Here is a 23,245-nt window from a genome sequence, read left to right on the forward strand (position 1 = left end):
GTTCAACTATTTTATCTTTTATTAATTTCTGAACTTGGGCTTGTATTTCTTCCACTTGACTATGAGGACTTCTATAATTTTTCGTGTATACTGGCTCATCATCTTTTAATCTCAACTGTTGTTTATACAAATTATTAACTGTTATAGGTTCTGATTCTAATGCAAATATATCTATATATTCGCTGCATATATTTTCTAATTGTGATTTAAACAATTCGGGGAAATTTTTCTTTAATTGAGATAAGACAGTTTTATTTCTGTGTTCACTATTTGCCTGAACTACATTGTAGTTCGAAAGTGGCTCATATTTTAGAGTGTCCATGACGTAACGCGACGACGACTGGTGGGACTGAGTGGAAAACACAGCTACGGCGCGTAACTCTGGTCTGGTGGAAATGCGGCGCACGAATTTCACGCATTTCCCTTTTCAAAAAAGAGCAGCGAGCAATGCGTGAGCGAGACGGGTAAAGTTGGCGGCGAACAGCTGTGGAATACCAAAAAAAAAAAATACCAAATAACGCCTTACTCACGACAGTGTGACCTTGCTGTGCGTTTTCTGGTCATCTTATTGATTTTCCACTTGTTGCTGCTGCTGTATCTTTTTGTAGCGAATAAAAAGCTATATCTGCACGCTGAAGCTTAAACTCGACTTGAAATTCATTCTCCCGATTATTACCGGTAGAACTGGTCTTGCGGTTAAAAACCCCAGCTGCGTTCAAAGCTCCCGCACGATTTTGACTCACCAAAATCGGTGTTCTCGTGTTTTTCTCGCATTTAGTTAAATTGCAACTTTAAAACTGGCAGCACGCATCATGTCCGCAGGTCGAGTGGTTATTTACGGTGGCAAAGGAGCCTTGGGTTCGGCCTGTGTCGATCACTTTAAAGCCAACAATTATGTGAGTTACCTTTCACTTAATTATTAAATACAATTGCCTCATTATCTATTGTTTTCCCTCGCGTCAACTACGACCTTCACCTGGATAATCCATCAGTGGGTTGGCAGCATCGATCTGACGGAGAACGAGAAGGCCGACGTTAGCATTGTGGTGCCACGCGATGCTAGTTGGGTGGAACAGGAGGAAACGGTGGTGTCCAAAGTCGGGGAATCCCTTGCCGGCGAGAAACTGGATGCCGTCATCTGCGTGGCTGGCGGCTGGGCAGGTGGTAATGCCAAGAAGGATCTGGCCAAGAATGCCGATCTCATGTGGAAGCAGAGCGTGTTGACCTCCGCCATTTCGGCAGCTGTGGCTGCTCAGCATCTAAAGGCCGGAGGCTTGCTGGCTCTCACTGGAGCTAAGCCCGCTTTGGAGGGCACACCCGGTATGATCGGCTATGGAATGGCCAAGGCAGCTGTCCACCAGCTGACCCGCTCGCTGGGCGCTGAGAAATCCGGTCTGCCAGCTGGTTCCCTGGCTGTGTCCATACTTCCCGTAACTCTAGATACACCCATGAACCGTAAATGGATGCCGGATGCAGATTTTGGAACCTGGACACCGCTCACCGAGGTGGCCGGACTTTTCCTTAAGTGGACCCAAGATCAGGAGAGGCCCAAAACTGGATCCCTGTTGCAGCTGATCACCACAAACGGCATTACGCAGCTTATCGCTGCCGAATAGGCTAAGAGATACAGATACGAATCCAAATGACACTTAATGATGAAACAAAAATGCTCAAAAACCATAATCTAAACGCTTTCGCTTGTACATAAACTATTCATAAATAAATCGCTGGGCGGCTTTCGATCGTTTAATGTGGTTCTGCTTACACGATTTGGGTGGATAACCTCTTGAACTCGGGAGCTTAACGAGCGTTTAAAGCTTGCTTAGAGTACAATCTTTAGTTTGCTTAGTTTGGAAATTGTTTCTACGACTTCTTCTTCTTCATAATCTTCATGAATAAAACCATACCTGTAAATTGAAAGGGTAATAAACTCATTAGTATAATTAAGCAGCAACAATCGAACTGCAATAAATCGAACCAATTAAGAAATGTAATTTCAAACTGAGTCACGGCAAACTTGTTTATTTGGCTTAAGTGAAGTGACTCGCAGTGTTTTCGTATTCAGTTTAAATACAATAATAATAGCAATGGAATCTAATATCTATTTATCTGTTTTCGTTCTTATAATGAATATTTATAATATTGTGATTAACATATTCAGGAAACTTGGTTTATAAACGTGTTTAAATGTGTGTTGTTGAGTTGGATAACTTAAGGTATATTTGTTAAGTAAATGAATTGGGATTTTCCAAGAGGGGTTCTTTTTTGCAGCTTGAACAAAACTTCCACAAAATACAATGACTCACCTATAAAAGTGGCAATTACGAAGGCAATCATCAGCCACAGCCAGCACTTGTAGGCTTTTTTCGAATGTTGCTCCAGTTTCTCAGCCTCTTTTCCTAGCGAATTGATATTGCGATCCGCCATTCCGGCGGAACGCGACACAACCTCCGTGTCTCTTCGGATAATCCTGTTGGCGGTCTCCGTCTGTTCCTTTAAGTTCCGAGTCAGCGAGAGCATGTGCTCGGTGATCTTCTCCTGGGCATTCGTATAATACTTGGCAGCCTGGTTCATGTTTTCACCAGAAGTTTCCTGAACGTTTGCGCTTCCAGAACTGGAGGAGGATTCATCTGCTCCTCGACGTCTTCGCAGGGCATCGGAATCTAAAATAAATGTTTTTTAAGTTATGAACTATTACATTTTTGAATTTAAGAAATTTTAAAATATGTACAAAACTGTTTGTTAATTCTTTATTACCCTGGAGCAGTTCCTTTCGCAGTTCGTTGTGATATTTGCTGTTTTGCAGCTGCCTTATTTCTTTCAGTGCATTTTCCCCAGTTTCGCTGACGGCTGAGGATTGTGAAGGAGTCTTTGTTGTGGAACCGGGAACGTCTGCATATCCGGTGGATATTTTAAGGGCCTGTAGGCGCTCCAAGTAGCCCGGGATACGTTTGACACTCTGCGGATCGCCCATCGCCTCCAGCTCGGCAAGCATTGTGTCCAGGGACTTAATGAACTTCTGCAGCCTCCAGAAGTTCTGTTCGCTTTTGGCCAGTTCCTCGCAGTTGGCCAGCAGGGTGCGAATATTTACATTTAGCTTCGTGGCCATTTTCAAGTTGAAAACATGAAAACAACAAAGTACAAATTCCTAAATTAAAATACCAGGTCGAAACCTATTTGTTGTCAGCAGCTGGTCCTATTAGCGATAGAAACTTATCGATAGGTTGTCGTGAGTAGTGATGAAAAATTATTGAGGATGTGTATGTAAAATGTAAGAATGTAAAAATGTATAAAGTAAAAAAAACATAACAAACAAATAATCTTCTAATCCTGTTAAAATTTAATTTTTAAAAATTTTTGAAAAAAAACATCAAGTTCCCAATATGCCATATTTATAAGCTTATGTCTACTTTCTCAAGATAACGTAATGCATTTATATTATTGCATGCATACTTCTGGGCGCGACTCGAAAATCTTATCAAACCTCTTGGCCAATATCTGAAGTTATCAATTAAACCGTTTTTGATAGCCACAGCATATGAGTAGTTTCACGCAAACGCACATTTTTGTTTTAGCTGTTGTCGTACGCCAGGTGTCAAGATCAAATGGCATACCATTCAAAGGTTGAATTTTTATAGTAGTTTTTTTTTCTTCATTTTCCTTAAGTGCCGTTACACGCAAGTGAGGTGTTATCAAACAGCTGACGGGGCAAAAACAATAAAACTCACCCTCTTTGTTAACGGTACTAGAGGCCATGAATGAAACACGACTTCGTTCTCTCTCGACTTTCTCTCACCGCTCTCTTTGGCGGTCTCTTCTTGCGCAGCAGCACCAGCAGTTAACGGTGCATGTTGAAAAGTTCTCACACAAACGTCGTGAAAATCGAAATCGATAAGTAAGCAACGGATTTTAGCTGCCCAGAAAAAGACCACAAATTTCAGTGAAAACCCAGCGATAAGAATCCCAAAAAGTACTAATCCAGCTGAAAAACAACCATCTTAACCGGCCATGTCCAAAAAAAGTGTTAGCCAAGTGTTTTGAATAACGTAGTTGGTGTAAATGCTTAAAAAAAATAAGCTAGTCCGGGGCCAGAGAAATCGATACGATACCCCCAAAAAAAGGGGGGCTGCTGCGTGGGCTGCCCGAGTGAAAATTTCCAGCTAAAAATAGTACTAGATTTGAGCTTGAAGAAAACCCTTGATTTCCTTTGCGTTTCGATGTCAGTTATCATTGCATTTCAGTTACATAAGTTTTGAGACCCGTTGCTGCGTAGCGAACCTATTAACGGCTTAAGGACCACACAACCACCCACATGTACCACCAACACCACCCATTTACACAGCCAAAAATAATCGGAAAATATATATATATAATAAATATCAGTAGGGCTACATTTTATCTAATCTTTAATTTGATAATGTTAGATTCTTTGATATAAGTCATGGCGTTAAAAATAAATCTCCCCTTTTAAGCCACTGAAATATAAATTTTTTTATATTAAAAAAATAAGATGGGATCTTAAATATCGTATCGTATTTTAATACCCGTATATCATATCCTCTCATAAAGCAATCATACTATTTACAGTTGCTAGAGGTAATGTAACACCATTAAGTCGGAGCTAAAATAGAAAAAAAAAGCCAATTGTAGAGTGACCCGATTGTCGTAGAAAAAGCCCCATGATGCAGCCGCCGCCGCGTAAGGTAAATCATAAATAAATCGAATTGATAAAGATAGTTCCACAATAATCATTCATCGTATACCTCGTAATCCTGCAGGGAAACTATGTGAAATTCCTCAAGAATTTGCACACGGAGCAGGTGGCCAAGCTGCAGCTGAAGAATCAGCATGAATGCGACCTCCTGGAGGACATCCGGCAGTTCACCATCAAGCGTTCCGCTGTCGAGAAGTCATACAGTGAGTCGCTGCTGAAGATCTCATCGCAGTATCTCAACAAGAAGATACCCAATATACCAGATATTAAGATGGAGGGCATGGAGGAACGCTGGTGGGTATTGCTTTCCAGCTAACTAGTAACGTTCTTTCGAGAACCTTCAGTCAATTTGAATTACCCACCTACTTATACGTAATCTCATAGGAACATGTGGAGCGTTTGGCGCACTGTGCTCGAGGAGAATGAGAAACTGGCTCGTGCTCGATTGGCCGCCATAGAGGTGTTTCAACAGCAAATCGCGGATGAGGCCAAGGTTCTGCGGGACTATAAGTTGGCCATAGCTAAGCGTTCGCTAGCCGGAATTGTCAATGTGCAGAAGGAACTCCATCTGAGCGTGGGCGATGTGGATAAGACCAAGAAATCATACTTTGACGAAGAGCATTGTGCTCACGATGTTCGGGACAAGGCCCGCGATATCGAGGAGAAGCTTAAGAAGAAGAAGGGCTCCTTCTTTCAATCAATCACTTCGCTGCAGAAGAACAGCGCCCGGGTCACATCTCGCAAGGAGCTGCTGGAGGAGAAGTCATCTGGCGCCCGGAATGACTACGTACTCAGCTTGGCGGCGGCCAATGCGCATCAGAATCGCTACTTCACCGTCGATCTGCAGACAACGATGACCACCATGGAGAACTATGTTTTCGAGCGGGTTGCCGAGTACCTGATGTTAATGGGGTAAGTGTATAATGGCATTGCTCATAAATTATAAACCATCCAGAAGTGCAAAATCGGTAAATCAATTATAAATTTTACAAGTTCAAAGCCATTTTCTAATCAATGTTTGCTCAAGTCGTCAATTACATTCTGATAATTTTTATGGCGCTACCTGATATGGCTCATAAAGTTATTAAATCATTTTATTTAATCTTATGACTCAATATGTACATATGTACATAACAGTGCTGTCTTAAGAAATCTTTATCTTAATGTTGCCTAACCATTAAAACACATCTTTTCCAGACGCACAGAGCTGTTGACTTGCTCGGCTACGCAGAATAGCTTCGGAAAGATCCGTGACCAGGCGCAGCAGTTGACGCGGGAGTACAACCTGCAGTGCTGCTACCTATTCTATCCGGTGCTGAAGCAGCACATCCAATATGACTTCGAGGCGTGCGACAATGATCCGGTGCGCAAGGTGACCGCGGAGCATGAGTCCGCCGCCGAGACGCTAACCAAGGAGGCCAAGAATCTGGCCGGAAGAGTGGTCAAGGAGAATGCCTCGATCAGGGAGAATGCCAAGAAGTTGGCCTTGTGCCAGTCGCTGCGAGACTCTGGCCAGCGCACGGATCCCAACGATCCAAATGGACCGGATCTGGACACCAAGATCGAGGAGTTCCGTGATCAAATCCGTCGATCCGAGACGGAAAAGACAAAAGCGGAGGCATGTCTGCAGTGCCTGCGCGATGGCGGCATTAACGTGGACGAGTGGGTGCAGGAGGCCGAGAATATGGGTGTACAGGAGCTGACGCGTTCGGCCAGTTCCATTTCGATGCGCACCGACGCCTCTGGCCAGGGCGAGAATCCCAGTTCCGATTCATTCTACGACAGCGACAAGGAGGAGACTCAGGCAGCTGCCCAAACGAAGCCCAAGCAGGAGCAACAGCTATCCAGGGATCGTACCTTCAGCGATAGTGAGGATGAGCCCGAAGTGCGTCCATCGGCAGCGGCAGCTTCTTCTGCAGCTGCTGCCTCGTCATCCATGATGGCCAGTAGCGCTGGTGGCTGGGATGATCCCACTGAGGTCAACTGGGGAGCTGGCGAGGAGGAGGACGACAAGGACGAACCGATTGTTCCAGAACCCAAGGAGGCGATCTTCAAGTGCACTGCACTCTACAGCTATACGGTATGTGAGCTTTAAAGAACTATATACTTTTTCTTGCCACTAATTTTTCACTTTTTCCACAGGCCCAGAATCCCGACGAGCTCACCATCGTCGAAAATGAACAGCTCGAGGTGGTTGGCGAAGGCGACGGCGATGGGTGGCTAAGGGCCCGCAACTATCGCGGCGAGGAGGGCTACGTGCCACACAACTATCTGGACATCGATCAGGAGACAGCGGGCAGCGCCTTTAATGGTACTTCCGGCAATCAATTGCGATCTCAAATCTCATTCTCATCTGTCGATTATACCGTTGACAATGAAGATCAGACAGTGGACTCGATGCAATCACCCGACCAGGTGTCGGTCATCATGGCGCCCCAGAAGCGAGTCAAATCGGACGTGGAATGGTGCATCGCGCTGTACGACTACGACGCCACCGCCGAGGATGAGCTGACCTTCGAGGAGGGCGACAAGATCAAGATCATCACGAAGACCGCCCACGGCGTGGACGACGGTTGGTGGGAGGGCGAACTGGATGGCAAGTTCGGTAACTTTCCATCGCTGGTCGTCGAGGAGTGCGACGAGATGGGCGAGCCGCTTAGCGAGGGTGGCGACGAGTCACCTCCGCCCACCGCAGCGCCCACTTTTGCACTGCCACCCGCTCCGGCCCTGCCACCAGAGTACGCCCACGAACTGGAACTGGAGCTCACTGAGGATATGTTTGGTTCTCAGGATACAGCAGGTAAGCACGTGGAAACACTCCAAATATATAATATATATATATATATATATATATATATATATATATAAGATATTAAACTAGGATATATGAATATCAATTAATTTTATTTATGGTCATTTTGTTTTTAAGTTAAGTTATTTGTCTGTGGGTTAGCATTATCATTTGTCTTTAGTTTTTGTAAGGATGTACTTAACCATTAAGCTCGTATATAATTGAAATATTTTTGAAATATTTTTGAAATATTTCCGAGTGTTAATCGTTTACCCCGATTTCGACAGATGAGGATAGCGGCTATATACCCAACGGCGCTGCTGCCCCGAGTATTCCTCCGCCAGGTAAATGTCATATCCTCGCCCTATCAACTGGTCTTTTGTTTCCCCTATCTATATCTCTCTTTAAACTATATCCATATCGATTCCTATAGTACCGAACATTTGTATAATTTTCAACTTTCCACTATCGAAAAAAAAAGCAAGAAAAGAAAACCTAAAATTTTCAATCAAAAGTACTGTTATACCTGCTTCTATATTCTCTAGAGGTAAACCTATTCTCCAAAAGTGCAGCTCGTCTAACTACTAATCACTTATATACCACTCACTACTACCACCACCAATCAATCCACCACTAAATCACCAAAAGTTATCCACAAAATTACCACGAATTACTACCACCATTTATCACTGTAACTACTCTCCACTACTCTCCGTTAATGTGCTATTTTGTCTCTCGTCTCCAAAAGTCTTCGCAAGTCTCCGCAGGCGAGACGAAATCAACCGATGAAATGCCCTACGATTTTTCTAACAGTGTTTTTCTTAGGCTGCTTGTCAGAAAGTGTCGTGTCGTGTTACCGTTATTTCTCCAACTTCTTTTTGCAGCTTCTCTTTATCTCTTTATATATACGAAGATATAACTGTGATGTGTGTGTGTGGCACTGATATTTCAATTTAATTGCATTTGAAGCTTTGATTGGTTATTAATTTCTCTAAATATCACGTTTTTCTTTTATTGCCGTTTTGCATTGGTTATTTTTCTCTCAGTGTAATTGTGTCTTTATGTCATTTAAGGCCAGAACCAAAGCCAAACCACTGCCAAGAAGGGTAATTTAATGAATATGCTCTTTTATCTAAACTATCTTATACCCGAAACTTTTCCTGATTCAGTAATTCTTAGTGTAGGAAAATCTATTTCAACTCCACTGTTTGAGAGCATGTCCAATCCCCCTCTTAACTATTGTTCAACTTTCAAAATGAGATTTTCTTCTTGGTATATAGAAAAAAATATACAATATATATTCAGTATAAGGTTTTTATCAACCTGTTTACAACTATTCCCTAAAGACATTTAAATCAAATCTATACATAATATTTTAATAAAGAAAAGCCCTTGTTCTATGTATATATTTCAATCCTATCGGTTTACACCTGTAGCTCAGTAGTAGTTATCAGACTGAATTTGGAAAGCAAAGACTTTATATGAAACCCTAGTTTTCTAACGATCTCCTCCCGCATGCTTGTCAACCTCCAATCTGAATAAATGTAACCGAAAATTATACTTTTGCTAAAGTTTTCAGTTTTTTTTTTAGTTTCCAATTGCCAAACCTAATCGTGTACTTAGATAGTTTTTGTTCCAAGGCTGCCTTGGCTTGATCCAAAATATTTTTGGTTTCCTTCTCACCGCTCTATAACATTTGGATCGATAAAATTGTATTCATATAAGATATAGCATTCCGAAAATATGATTGATACTAAGCCAACAAATCTTTTCTCATTTATTTTTAACGCATACTCAGTACTCATCCAAGAGCCTGGCATGGAGGTAAAATATTCACATATTTAAAAACCAAAAATTATGCTTTTTAGTTAAGTTTACAAAAATTAGGTCTATATTATTTCACACTTCTTGATATAAACATGTTATACTTAATTATAATTTAAATTTTCTTTTTATATAAACATTTGTTATAGAATATATATCTTTTTCTTTATCTTATCAGCTAATGATTTTTCGCACTTTTCCAGGACGATCTCAGTGACGATGGGCAGCCGCCGCCGTCCTTGCCGCCGCCCCAACTAGCGAAGGCGGGCGGATCCGCTCCTGGATCTGGGAGCAAGGTCGAAAAGGGGGCGGCGGCAGGTGGCGCCAACACGCTGAACTTAGGTATGGCACAAATAATTGTTACCGCTGCAACCCCCATGGTTGAAGACGGTGCCGATAAATCTTTCCCACCAGTAGGCGAGAGCGATGCACAGCCAGTGGAGCCGGTGTCCAAGGAGCAGCCGGCGGAAGTGGCCAAAAAGCCAGATATTGCGCCCAAGCCGCTGGCCAAGGTGGCGCCACAGAGCGCGCCGGCCAAAGAAGGTAATGCTGGAGTGAGGCCCGTGGTGAGCATTACACTGACCGAGTATCCATCCTGTGATGCAGAGGACCAACAGTCCTTCTCGGAGGGCACCGATTCGGCTTCGGTTGCCGATGTGCCGGTACTGCAGGATGCGGAGGATCCATTCAACGAGAAGGCCAAGGGAGAGTCCGGCGACGGTTCGGGATTTGAGGCCAATTTTGAGGCCAACTTCGATGCCAATTTTGATGACGCCTTCGCTGGAATCGGAGGAGGTGGGGGCGGTGGAGGTGGCGGTGGGGAGCAGTCCAACGAATTGGACATCAACGGAGAGGCAGCAGGAGAAGCAATAGTATCTGGATCTGCGGCTGGCGATGAGGATATTGAGGCACCCAAACAGGTGGTCGGTGGGCGAGCTAGCATACCCGAGGAATTGGACTCAAATCAATTGGCACGTTTGCAAAATCTGAAGGAGTCGAACGCTTAGATTCGGAGCTCCGGTCTCTACCTCTTGGTCGGCACTTCAATATTGTTTCTTTTGTTCTTTTAGGCACACTACCATGAGCATGAAATATACTATGTAGACTATAGCCACGGACAGTTATAGAGCGGATCAGCGGAACACCACAGCCACAGCCACAACCACAACCAAATCCCAAAACACTCGATAGCATTTTGATCTCACACTCATCCCACAACCTATCCAACAAATCCAAACACACAGATGATATAGCCAGACTCAGACGGACTTATCGCAACTTATCGATCGGGTGGCGGATATAGATCATTGGTTATCCCTTAATTAAAGCAAACAAGATTTGTTTCGGCCGCCCGATTTTACATACAACGACACGAATAGCAGGATATAGAATATATGTATGTACTTAAATCAGATCGGGATTCCCGCTCCCAACTTCACGTACAGCGCTCAAATTGTGTACATCCATTTGAATACTTCTTCTGACTGCCTCTGGGGTTATAGTTAGACATCAACTGGGCCTTCATAAACAAAACCACCATACGATATATATTATAACTATATAAATATATACATAATTATGTTAGTTTGTAATGTGTTATAACCTCGGACACGTATGGAATACATTAATATATATATATATATATATATATATATATATATAAATGGCATATTGTAACGTTTTGAAAGACAACAATTACTTATGTAGCACTCAGACACGGGTCTTCGAATATCAGCATCCACAACTAATCGAGCAATAATATGTATATATATCTAAGTGAATTAGAAAATCCAGTTTAGCAGCATTAAGTTAGCCATTCGCTTGAACTTGCCGCCGCTAACAAAAGCCAATCAATTTCAAGGTCAATTCAGTTGGACTTATTTCCCGCTTCTGTTCGCTCCACTTAGTCATAGGATCTCTGCACATCTCTGCATAGTAAATTAATCGAAGCCGATGACGAGCGGATCCGTCAGATATATATTGTTGTAATTGTATGCAAAACACTAGCCTAATTAGTTAAATGTTTTCCGTGTCTAGTAAAATGGTCTAAGTTAATGTTGGATGCCAGAAAGAAGATATTTGAAATATTAGTAAAAAAGCCTAATCAATGCGATACTTTGTTTGCGATACTCGTCGAATAGTAAAGTTCATAACTCACCAATTGGATAACTTCATATTCACATAACCGATATTACCGATAACAATGGATAACAATGATGAAAACCCAATATATATGTACGTATGTAAGTCGCAAACTGAATTGTATGTAATTTTTGACCCCGCCCAGTGAGTTAATCAATGTTTTAAGTCATAGTTTACAAAACCTTCTGTTCGAAAAACAAATAACAAATAAAATTTCCACCTTAAAGCAAGAAAAAAACTATAAGGTTATTTACTTGAAATAAAACTCAATGGATTGTAATTTTTTTTACATATCTTTATTTATATTCACTTCATTGCAATATTATAATATTCCTTCTTGGTTTGCATTTTTTCCCTTTGGATGTTTTTTTTAGTTTTAGTATTTAACTTAATAATATAGGTTCCTTCTTGGGTTTTATCATTTACTTTCTTGTAACACTCATCTCTTCATTATTTTCCCTTTTTTAATTATTTTGTTATGTGTGTGTTTATCATTTATATGCTATAGATAATTATTCTCATTTCAGTTTTCCTTTTTTTTTTTTTTGGTATTTTTAATTTTGTTTTTCATTTTATATAACGAAATTAACACAGTCAAAATTTGTGATCAGTGATCAATCATTACATACGCATTACGTTTTAAATTATTCCTCTTGCTTTTCCCTTCTCAAACATAGCTTGCTTATATACTTATATGGATGTGGATGTGTTTCATTTTTTGGGTTTCCAAGGCTGATGGGTTGAGCAACTGAAATCTGGGAATTGGAAATAATCGTCGTGGAGGGGCTGTGGAACCAATAATTGACAGCAGACCAATGTGAACTATGGGTTTTTTTTTTTGGGATCCTAACAGTTTGCAGGCCGGCTGGCTGGTAATCATAAAACATGTTCATTTATTGCATTTAGGAACTCTTTTTGATGGACGGATAAAACCAAAAATTATATATAGAAACACTCCTCTTCGATAGCTGTAACTGCTCGACGACGATGGTATGAGACTTGAAGCTGGTAAATTGATGGCTAACAAATCATACACACATATACATATATTTCAGTAGCCAGGGCCCGCGGAAGGGTTATCTTTAGTTTCTGGGTTCTCTCATCCTAAAAATGTAATAACAAATTTGCGAATTTCTTATTTTTTTTTTGGAATTTGCTTGAGCAAAGGATTCAACGGATAACGGATGCGGAGTGGGGGACTTGTTTAATAACAAACTAAGAGTATGCAACGTACAACCGTAAGTATGTGTGGTGTGTGATTAGTGTGTGTTTTTATCATTCTAACAATTCATGGTTCAATCAATATCTCGTCTTGCTGCCTAGGGTTATAGACTATTTCTCAATAATAATATTCACTTGCATTAACTTTGAATTCACTTTAAAAATGTTTTTAATTACGCTTTCGGTGCAATCTGCATGAACTGGGTTCCGGTTTATATCAGTGTATCTGTATCTGTATCTGTATCTGTGTCTGTTTCAGTTTCAGTTTCTGCATCTGCATCTGCATCTGTGTATTGTGTGGTACAACTTAATCTAGGGCTCTCAACTTGTTGGTTTGCTTAACTAAATACTTTAGAATTTCATTTTTGGTTTTGCTTGTTTGTTTTTGAGACCACCATACATATATAATATATAATTAAATATACATCATATACATACATACGTAATTATTACATCGCATCACGTATATATCGATCATCAATATAGATTTACTTATTTATTTCTCCCATTCGGTTGCTTTATAAAACGTTGGTGTTGGTGCCGCCGTCTAAACAGCGACACCAAAAATGCTTCAAACATTTCATTGTGTGTATAATTTAACATTTTACATATTTTCATCGTTTTTTTTGCATTTTTTTTTATTTTTAATGCTCCGTCCTCATTGTTTTTGTTGTTGTCCTAAATGCTCTTGCATACGCAGCACGTACATATGCATATCATCGTCTTGCGTCGTTAATTTGTTTTTCATTTATAAAAAAGTCCTCACTATGGGCAACTAAATTTCTTGGTTTTTCATTTCCACAAATAATATCGTAAACTAGGTTGTAGAGTAAAAAATTCCATATGAAAAATTAAACGTATCAATTTGCCATTAAGTGTGTTTTCTTTTCATTAAAAATGTTTGTCAACTATTTCGCCTTTGCATTGTTTACAACTAAAATGTTTTTTTTTTTTGTTTTCATCATTAATTTACGTTCTTTGGAAATACGCTCCGAAACCGTTGAGCAGCTATTTGTTGTTGTTGTTGTTGTCGCATCAAAAATTTATTTGACCTCATTTATAGGGATTATTTATTTTATAGAATTTTCACAAATGAACTTCATCAGCCATTTGTAAACATTTTGATTTCTGTCTTCGGTAACATAATTGATTTATGACTTGTATAGCTACAAAATATATCTATATATATAATTGTGTGACTGTTTTTGGTTTTTAATATATAAGCAGATATATATTATTTATGTTCCATATCACCGATTTCACTTTTATGTTGCCGAGTCCTCGGATCATAACTATTTTCTTGGGGAATGTTTTGTATGGCTGGTTGATCTCAATTGCATGTTGCTTCAAATCCGTTTCACTTGGCTCAGTAAATCATAAATTAATTGTTAAATCAATTATTATTTTTGTGTAAACCTTATATTGCTTTCTTTCGCTCAGATTCCTAGTTAAGATTGGGGATACTCTTTAGCCAACTATTGGTACAAAATGGGTAAGGACTCTTGGTGCATTTTGACGTAGAGCAGACAGACGATGGAGGTTGTGGCTAAAGGGTATCGAATAGTCGAGTCACGACTCTGTCTGTTATTTCATAATTGTTTCAATTCTTTCAACTTGTCTCAGTGAGTGTTTGTGTCTGTCTAGATCGTTAATAAAGTAATTTTCCTTGGGTTCTCTCTTCTGTTGTCATTCTGCTGAATTGGTTAGGTAGTCCTTAAGAAGAAGGATTAAAGGTTTCGTCTTAAGTATATCTATGGTTCCATAGCTGATCCATATTGGGTCACCACCATCCGCATTCGCCTATGCTGTCTGTCTTGCATTCATAAGTACTTTTCGTATATACAGTTAATTGTTTTTCGTGTTTTTCTCGTTTTCCATAGGGAATAGGGGTTCAATTTTGGTTTGGTTTACATATAAAAAACTCGTGCTACATATACGTAGGTGCCTAAATACGTTATATGAATATATATATATATCTCATATACTTGTGTCGCCTTAAGCCATACTCTATGTACATATACTTGTGGTTGTCTGTGTGTGTGTGTGTGTTTTGGCCATATTATGGCGCTTAACTAAATCCTAGCTTTAACTTTAGCTAACTGTACAAAATTCTTTAGCCTTACGATCTGATCTGCACTTGCACTAATCATAAACACTAAATTAAAATTCATTGATGATATTTTGGTATGGCTTGCTTAGTTATCTCCATTGTGCTAAATTGTATTTTAATTTCTTTATTTTACGTTTAAAGTTAAACTCACTTGCCTTTAATTTATGTGTTAGAATTAACTTAACTCTTCTTTTGCTTCTTTCTCTTTGTGTCTGTGATTCATCGAGGAACTTGAGCGAAAATTCAAATATATATATGTATATATATATATGTATATGTCGATATATACGTCGAGTATCTGTGTCCCATTGTCTGCCTGTCAGTGTGTTGGTGTGTATCTGTGTGACATTAGGCTAACTTAAGACGGTGCATCGTAAGTATAATTATCTTTTGTTTGCTTATCGCTTTATTGACTGCTTGAACGAATCCGAGTTAATCGCTTAATCGGATCCGATTACATTAACTAAGTTTAATTGCGAAGTTTTGCTCCTACTTTGCTTTGAGAATGTTCCGACTGTCTTCTGTGTGTATTTACAAATTGAAAATCAATTGTCTTCGTTCAATTTTTTGTTTGGTTTTTGTTTTGTTTTTTTTTTTTTTTGGTTTTAGCAACTATTTGTTATACCTTATATGCTATTTTTCTTAGGCAGTTTCATTCATACTTGTGTACTCTTTATGTTCTATGTTCTATTTGTATTCGTTTTTTAATTAACTGGTATTTATTGGGCTTACTTGCGTTTGAAAATTTCACTTAGACTTTAGATTGATTTCTTACGGTGCCGCAAAGTTGTTTTCGAAAAGTTTTTAGTTTTTATATCGGTTTCAGTTTGATTCTTGTGTTCAGTGAGTGAGTGAGTGCATATTGAATAATTTGTTGTTAGTTTAAAGTTGATATAAAAATTGGTGTAACTAAAATGAATCGTTATCGTTCATACTATTATTTCGCTATTTCAATTGCACTAACTATTTGTATGACTTATCTCCGATGCTTTTTTTTTTATAAAATGTGCACGCTCCAAAGTAATCCATAACATCCGTATCGAGTTCAGTGTGTACATATGTGTGTGTTTTTTAGTTGTGTCTTGTGCAAATGATTAAAAACCACTCGATCATACGTGACTGCCTCGTGTTCGATTTACATTTAAAGTTAACTTAACGAAATTATTCGCCAAACCGATTTGCAATTGTCGAAATTGTTAATCATTACTACATTTTGATTTCTAATAAATTTGGCCATTTCACTTGGAAGCGCTAAGTCAGTTCTGAATAAACAAATCAACCAACTGAATGGGCAATCAATGGATCAGCATAGTGAGTTCCGGTTAAGTATCGGTTAAGTATCGGTTAAGTTCCGGTTTGATTTTCATTGCGGTTTCTGGGAGCGTGCAGCTGAAAGGGGGAACGCACTTAAATTAGAGGAAGACTCTCCGGGTGTTTTGCTTTTGAAGTGGGAAGCAAAGGACATTCGTATCTTAAACTTAAACTCAAAACGCCGCAAAGATAATGGAAATTATTTAATGTCTAGTATTTTGGTGTGTTGAAATCAACTTATCGACTGCGCTATTTCGAGGTTTTTCTCAAAGTCACCGTTCGTTTCCGTTTAATGCCTATGTTGCGTATGATTTTTGATCGTTATTATATTTGTGGTTGAAATGGTTTTTTTTTGTCGGTTCATAATTCTCCTCAATACCTTCGCCTTATGCCTTTCGTTATATAATTTTCACTACAATTTGCTAATCTGTTGCTTTTGATTATTCTTCATTCATTTATACTCGTTTGGTTGTTAATGCTAATGTTGTTTTCTTTATGTTTTCTTTTATATTCTGTGTAAATCTATTTAACAATATTCTTTGCTTTCGACCTTGTAATATGTGTGTGTGTGTGTGTGTCCTTCCCGCAATTGTATTAAACCATAAACTCTCCTGCCTCTGCATTTTCATATCGCTAGTTAAAATTAGTTTTGTTTCCGCTTCGTTTTTTTGTGCCTATTTTTCTGTATTTTTTTTGCGGGTTTTGGTTTCTGGGTTTTATTTTTCTTTTCTATTTTTTGTGTGGTTTTTCAGCGCCCTGCCAAGTTTGACTCTCTCGCGCGCTGTTCACTCCTGTGTCCTTGGGCCACGCCCTCGACTGCTTGCGCCGCTTGTGGACGACGCCCTACTCCTCGCCCAGGAGCACCAGATCATCGGCGACCACGTCGCTGACATGCAGGTAAATGATCCAGTACATCAGGTTGAAGCACACGAAGCACACGGGGAACACGATGCGTGAGTACTTGTCGATGTCGGAGGGCGTGATGCCCAGCAGCTTGTTGATGTCCTGTTGGTGGAATGAAGATCAGGATTCGATCGGGGATCAAGGATCGATCAGGTTTGGGGGGTAACGGAATAAATTAGTAACTGTTGCTAATGCGGATCAACCTTTTCAAATCGCCGCATTATGTACGATCTTTACCTTTACCTTTTTTACTTTTCCCGGATGCAGAAGATGGGCTGGAACCGCTGCCTCCGGATCGCCACCGCCCTCGGGCGGTCCGCCCCCGCCTCCACCGCCTCCGCCACCGCCGGGCGGTCCGCCGCCTTGGCCCGGACCCGGTCCATGCGATTGCGGACCACCGCGTCCGCCATTCACCGTATTCTCCAGCGTTCCGCCCTTGGAGTGGGCCTTCGGGTCGTGGACCTTGAATCTCACCTCCTGGAACAAGGGTCCCACTATCGAGCAACCGCGCGTACCAACGTTTTGTTGGATATTGGAAAAGCCGATTGGGCGGTTACTCACTGTTTGCTTGGGCGCATGCGGATGTCCATGGCTGTGGGCGTGGTGTCCATGCCCGTGGCCATGTTCCGGTCCCATGCCCATACCGACGCCCACATTGACCCCGCCACCGGGTCCTCCGGGTCCGCCGGGTCCAACGCCCACTCCTCCGGGTCCGCCCACATTTGCATTGGGATTGGGATTCGCCTGCTGTTGGTTCGCTCCGTCGAGCTGTTGCTTTTTCTGTTCGGCTATCTTTTGGATCGCCATAAATCTTTGTTTTCGCATTTGAATTCGTTTTGCCATGTAGCCGACCGTGGCGTATTCTATTGATTGCGATACGATACGATAACGATTTTGATATTTGATATTTGATTTTGATTGAACAGATTGCAATTCGAATATTCGTATAGATTTTGGAATTTTGTCGATGGATAGATAGTTTTTGATTATTGATGGACGGTTTGGCATACGATTTGGTGGTTTTTGGAGGGGGGGTTTTTTTTTTGATTTGTTAGAATAGGTTGATATGCGGATGCAGTTCAAGAATTTTGAGTCGTGGTCGATTGCCGCATGAAGTTCGGATGATATATTTTGTTGTTGTAGTAGTAGTTGTCAGATATATATAGTTGGATAGATTGTAGCATTGTATATTTGGTAATTTGGTGCGGGTGGGTTTCGTATACGGTTTCGATTTAATGTCGGATACAAGGAAAGACAAATAGAAAAACAAAAGAAATTTAATTTCCATCAAGAATTTCGCAATCAATTTTCAGTTCAGTTTTGCACAACGTCTATAAGAGGTGAGCGAGGGGGGTATAGATTTGGGGGGGGGGATGTTGGATTAAGGATGGGGCTCATCGGGGGACTATATTGACTATAAGTAACATTTAGAGTCGTTTGAAGGGCAAATATTGCAGTGTTTCTGGTTATTTGGGGTAAGTGAAATCAAAAATTAAAGTGATTTTCTTTTCGTATCTCCATTTTAGCCAGGCAAAAGGAAAATTCGAATAAAGCAAGTCTTGTGTGTGTGAGTGAGTTAGCAATATTCTAGAGAGACAGAGAAGGAGACAAAGTGTGTGTGTTTGTTGCTGTGTGAGTGTCTATATGAGTGTGAATGTGAGTGTGTCCGTGTTTAAGGCTGTTCTGGTTGTAGTTGTTTTGTTGTTTTTGTGAAATGAGTGGAAAAAGTCATTTGTAAGCCAAACGATTTATGTACACATTTATTCCTGCAGTTGAGACCATCATTCAAGGAAAATGTTCATGTGCGTGCCTTAAATGCAAATTCATCGAACAGGGTCGCCTGTTATAAAGGACACGAAAATTTCCAGCGTTTTTTCAATTCGATTTTTATTTTTGTAGCTGCTTTGTTCCTGGTTTTGAGCTTCTCTCGAGTTGTATTTATCCTTGGAAATGTAACGGGTTCAGATTTCAATTGAGCGGTGTTTTTGTGAAGGGTATATTCAAAAGAGGGATTCTTTGAAATCGCATACTCGCCGATGAAGGTTGATAGAACAGGGGCGGAACAGAAACGAGTAACGAGTAACTAGTAACGAGAGTACTTACCAGCGAAAAACAAGGTAACCAATCGCTGCAAAAAGCCAATAGAACAAAAAAGAAAGCAGACTACGAATGATATCTTACCTAACCTCTGGAGGTTTATTATCTGGGTCGATTTATTTATATATATTTGTTTGGCAATTTGGCAGCCTTCATGTCTGGGTCACCCGTTTAAGTGACCCAAACTTGAGAGCTCCAAATCGCAGATACTTGTATCTTTAAGATACTATTTTGCCTTTTGTAGGCGCACTTTCTTAGGCTGCCTTGTATTTTTTTTTTTACCGGGGCTCAGTTGTCTTGTAGAGTCTTCGGGGGGGCTGCGTCTTCTGGCTGTTGATCGACGACTTGTTGAACCATATTTACAGTGTTTTGTGTCTGTTTCATATTTTTTCGTACTTGTTTTTTGATTCAATTCAATCGCGAGTCAAGCCAGGTGTGGCGCAGGGCATGCTGGTTTCGTTTTTTTTTTTGATGCGCTCCCTCTCATGATTTTTATTTGATGATAAATATATATATTTTTTAGATCGTTCTACACGTACCCTGGTTTCGATTTTGATTTGGTTAAGGTGCGTTGTTATTTTGGTTGTACATTTTTTTTTCGGCTTGCGATTTTTGCAGCTTGCATTTTTGCATTTTGGCGGAAGCTGGGCGTATATTGATATCTGGGTACCATTTCAGGTTGAAGTGTGTTCGATTTGTTCGTCTCGGGTGCTCGAACACAAACTCAACCTGAGTCGGCTATTAAAATAGATGGGCATATGTACGAGCTCGTACACATGGAGAGGCTTTGCTTTTGTAGGATGGTATATTTTTGTGTATCTTTTCATTTTCTTTTTTTTTTTTTTTGGCTGAAGCATGCTTCGATTCTAGGTGCGAGGTGCAAAACAGTTGGGACAGGTGGGACGTTGGGGGTAAATTTTCGTGCCTTTACGCTCGATTCGCAGGCGCGTATCTATGAATTTGCATACATTTTCTTTGGATGATAGTATTTCTTTGTATTGAAAAATTAACAAGAACATACAAATACGAAAAAAGAGATTTGTTTCTTTGCAGTTTCTTTTCATTCTTATTTTCATCATTTTTTTTTTTGCTTTTCTTGCTGTTGTTGTTGCTGTTTGTTGGAGTTGTTGTAGTTGTGGGTGTAAGTTGTTGCTTGAGAATTGTTTTAGTTGTTAGATAGTTAGAGAGAAAATTAAAGTTAGCATTACGCGAGGTCACCACCGAAACTTGAGATACATATGATGAAAATTTCAAAATCGTCAAATTTTTAACAAATTGAATTTATAGAGAATTATATAGAATAGAACATATATCAAGCTTCATTTCATTTAGGCGTTTGACCCCTTAACAGTGCCTCAGGTGCAGTGCATTTCAGCATTCCTATGGATAGACTTTCTCTGGTCCTTTGGCTCCATAGGAAATGCGAAATAGTTTTAAGTTTAAATTTAAATAGATATTAAACTACTGTGGTTTGGGCAAAACTCAGCTGCGTTTTCGCATTTAGCCAATCAGTTAAATAATTAAAACGCAATTTCCGGAAACGCAGATCGTTTTGCCGAGGAAACTAGTGTGTTTTCTTTTTTCTTTTTTTTTTTTGATGTATCTGCAAGATTGATTTGCTCAACGCTAAGCGTGGCACAGAAAGCTGGCAAAAGTGTGGTTTAAGTAACGAAAAACTGTAAGCTGGCTCGGTTCAACTTGGCCAGTAATATCGAAAAGAATAAGGATATAAGAAATAATAAATTCGGAATCCATATGGATCCGCTGCCTGTGAGTGTGAGTGTGTGTGTTTTGGTGTGAGAGAGAGAGATAGAGAGATATATGGGGAAAATCGTTTTGCTACTGGTTGGATTTTCGCTCAATGGATTGTCGGTGGTTTGGAATCGGTTTTTAGGGGAATCGATAGTTGTTTGTTTACCCAGTAGACTGGCAAAGACCATAACGAAGCATGTTCCCAGATAGACGTCAATCGATTTGACGTACGAAATCTTTGGCAGCGCTGCATTTGTTGACGACATCAAAGTGGTCATTGTCAACACGGTTGTCACACCGAGCGCCACACGCGCCGGCGTTGCATTGCGATTGAGCCAAAATGATACCCATGATATAATAACGATCAGTCCAGAGGGTATGTAGATTTGTATAAGGTAGTAGCCCATCGAACGCACGAACTGAATTTCGCAGGCTAAACGCGAATAGTTGCCTGCCCGCGCCAATTGCGATTATTTTCGATTTATTTTGTTAATTTCAATTTCGATTTTTCGTTGCATCCGGGTGTTATATGTTTGGAAAAAGAGAGAGAGAGGGAGAGAGAGAGAGAGAGAGTAGAGATGTATAAAAATTTATTAGTAATTAGTTCGCTAAATGGATTTTATTTGCAAATATTTACAAACAATATTGGCACTAGAGCTGGCAAGTAATCAATGGCATTATAAGTTATAATATTCTGAAATTTGTTGAAATTTTACTTTAAGTAGATGCCTGTGATTCCTTGTCAGCTCTATTAAATCGGTATTCATCACCAAAGAAAATACACAAAAATTAACTTGAAACTCAACAAGAAAAAGGTAAGGTAATCTTACAAAATGAAATATATATATAATTAAAATATGAGCGCTTTTTATATGAAATCATGAATCATGGCTGGCACCTTCCTGGAAACATTGTTAGTTTCGATCTATGCGACGCTTCGTTATCAGGCAGGCAATACTTCAATAAACAAATATATTTAAGTACTTAAGTATGGGCTATAAACGAAATGGCAAATTGTCAAGTCAAAGCTAGGTCAAGAACTAAACTTGAAGAAATATTCTCTATGCATTCCACATTTATCCTTGCAGAAGGTCCAAATTAAAATAGATGTCAATTGCATTTCAAATTGAATTGCATTCATATATAATTTATTTCAGGTTTTATTGGGGATTTTTCTGCAAGGATGTTCTCGCTTCGACTTAACCGAAGCAATAATCGTTGTTATTAGAAAATTAATTCAGGTTTTATTATGTAGATGGTTAGTCACAAATACTTTAGGAATAGAAGTGGCTTGCATTTAAATAACTTAAACTGACCGCAAATCTCAAGAAATAGATAAATAAAAGTATACAAAATGGAGGCAGCTAGTCTAAGACCTAATTAGGAGCATTTGAATGGCCTGCAATTTGTGGCTATTTGTCTATAGTTATATTTATTTGGTAAAAGAAACTTTGTAAGATGAGAGCATGCTTGGGAGGGCGTTTTGTTTTTTTCGATATATATATTTATATATATATATATTTGTTGGATATTTTAAACTGGTCATATGTAAATATATATATATTTAATATGTATAAATGGATTTGAACTTATCATTGTCGCTTTTTCGTTAATTTTGCAAACGTTTGAATGCTTTTTACGTATGTGAGTTGATTGAAATTTTAATTTATTTTGCATTACTTTTTCGATTTCGGATTTTAATATAAATGCTTTTGTTGTAGTTGTTGTCGATTTACAATACAGAATGTTTGGTGTCGATTGTTCTTGGTTTTTTGTTTGATTATGCTAATGAGTTTCGATAGCGTTTTAAATTACTGGTAAATACGTTTGTAGATAGCTGTTGTTGTTGTTGTTGTTGGTAGTAAAAACTAATTTCAGTGACTAGTTAATAAAATTATGTGTTCCATGTGTGGGTGTGAGTGTGTGAGTATGAGTTTGGGTGTTTGGCAGCTTAAAAAATTGGTTGATTATGTTGTAATAATGTCAGGCATAAATCAAAAGCATGATTTACTAAGGAAAAGCCATATTCAGTTAAGCTTTGCTATATCGATTACTTTATGTTCTCGGTTTTTTTTTTTTGCATATGATTATTTTCACTTTGCTTGTTTGGTTTTATAATACAAAGGTCGCTAGGTGAATTGTTTTTCAATCTCATATTGATTTCTCTTTAATTTAGTTCGATTTTTGTTGTAATTTTTTTGGCATTGCCAATGATAAAAATTGGGTTTGTCTGCTTCGTTTATATATTTTGTTTTTCTGTTCTTGTCATGGTTCGCTGTAAAGTATGAACTTATGAGCGTTGAAATCAAGGCACAATCAACTGAGATTTTGAAAATAAAACGAAAGCACAAATGAAAATCATACGATGAACGAACTAAAT

At 39.4% G+C, this 23,245-nt stretch overlaps 5 protein-coding genes and 1 non-coding gene across 22 annotated transcripts in view, besides 1 other annotated feature; 3 read left to right on the forward strand and 3 right to left on the reverse strand.

The window, feature by feature from the left end:
- Positions 1-322: part of a mobile genetic element that runs on past the window's edge.
- Positions 1-411, reverse strand: part of bol (boule) — a 36,777-nt gene extending 36,366 nt beyond the window's left edge. Inside the window, exon 1 of the mRNA NM_168320.2 lies at positions 323-411. The gene's annotated coding sequence lies outside the window, so the exon portion shown is untranslated. The remainder of the gene's footprint in view (positions 1-322) is intronic.
- Positions 412-565: 154 nt separating this feature from the next.
- On the forward strand, positions 566-1,922 carry Dhpr (Dihydropteridine reductase). Of its 3 annotated transcripts, none has more exons than NM_079266.5 (2): positions 566-896; positions 993-1,922. In NM_079266.5, exons 1-2 carry the CDS (start codon positions 813-815, stop codon positions 1,614-1,616), a joined length of 708 nt encoding a protein of 235 aa, NP_523990.1. In that variant the 5' UTR covers positions 566-812; the 3' UTR covers positions 1,617-1,922. The 3 variants fall into 3 exon arrangements, with proteins under 3 accessions (NP_523990.1, NP_001014580.1, NP_001014579.1); NM_001014580.3 differs by having other exon boundaries at positions 993-1,748; NM_001014579.2 differs by having other exon boundaries at positions 773-896; positions 993-1,748.
- On the reverse strand, positions 1,715-3,187 carry Use1 (Unconventional SNARE in the ER 1). Its single transcript, NM_140032.3, has 3 exons — positions 2,758-3,187; positions 2,307-2,663; positions 1,715-1,907 (listed from the first exon to the last, which is right to left on the reverse strand). Exons 1-3 carry the CDS (start codon positions 3,107-3,109, stop codon positions 1,864-1,866), a joined length of 753 nt encoding a protein of 250 aa, NP_648289.2. The 5' UTR covers positions 3,110-3,187; the 3' UTR covers positions 1,715-1,863.
- Positions 3,188-3,865: 678 nt separating this feature from the next.
- nwk (nervous wreck) lies at positions 3,866-11,699 on the forward strand. Of its 10 annotated transcripts, NM_001300064.1 has the most exons (13): positions 3,866-3,895; positions 4,588-4,703; positions 4,779-5,008; positions 5,099-5,626; positions 5,912-6,794; positions 6,857-7,025; positions 7,095-7,514; positions 7,793-7,849; positions 9,304-9,329; positions 9,533-9,671; positions 9,747-9,872; positions 9,936-10,300; positions 10,400-11,699. In NM_001300064.1, the coding sequence occupies exons 2-13, from the start codon at positions 4,683-4,685 to the stop codon at positions 10,454-10,456; spliced, it is 3,021 nt and encodes a 1,006-aa protein (NP_001286993.1). In that variant the 5' UTR covers positions 3,866-3,895; positions 4,588-4,682; the 3' UTR covers positions 10,457-11,699. The 10 variants fall into 10 exon arrangements, with proteins under 10 accessions (NP_001286993.1, NP_001286997.1, NP_001246689.1 ...); NM_001300068.1 differs by having other exon boundaries at positions 9,533-9,872; NM_001259760.2 differs by having other exon boundaries at positions 9,744-9,872; positions 9,936-11,699.
- On the forward strand, positions 10,599-10,703 carry mir-4940 (mir-4940 stem loop). The gene has a single exon (NR_048242.1). It is a non-coding gene; the product is annotated as a mir-4940 precursor RNA (primary transcript).
- Positions 11,700-11,843: 144 nt separating the features above from the next.
- The window catches only part of Rdl (Resistant to dieldrin), a 36,312-nt gene continuing 24,910 nt past the window's right edge, over positions 11,844-23,245 (reverse strand). For 3 of the 6 annotated variants that reach the window (NM_001274686.1, NM_168321.3, NM_001274687.1), the window contains exons 8-10: positions 21,032-21,316; positions 17,260-17,879; positions 11,844-17,118 (exon numbers count right to left, since the gene is read on the reverse strand). In NM_001274686.1, coding sequence (NP_001261615.1) covers positions 16,957-17,118; positions 17,260-17,879; positions 21,032-21,316 — 1,067 coding nt within the window. In that variant the 3' untranslated portion in view covers positions 11,844-16,956. Of the gene's footprint in view, positions 17,119-17,253; positions 17,880-21,031; positions 21,317-23,245 lie in introns of all 6 variants that reach the window. The other 3 variants (NM_168322.3, NM_001274688.1, NM_079267.4) reach the window with 3 other exon arrangements.

Source organism: Drosophila melanogaster, chromosome 3L, assembly GCF_000001215.4.
Source record: "Drosophila melanogaster chromosome 3L".
NCBI classification, from domain to species: Eukaryota; Metazoa; Arthropoda; class Insecta; order Diptera; family Drosophilidae; genus Drosophila; species Drosophila melanogaster.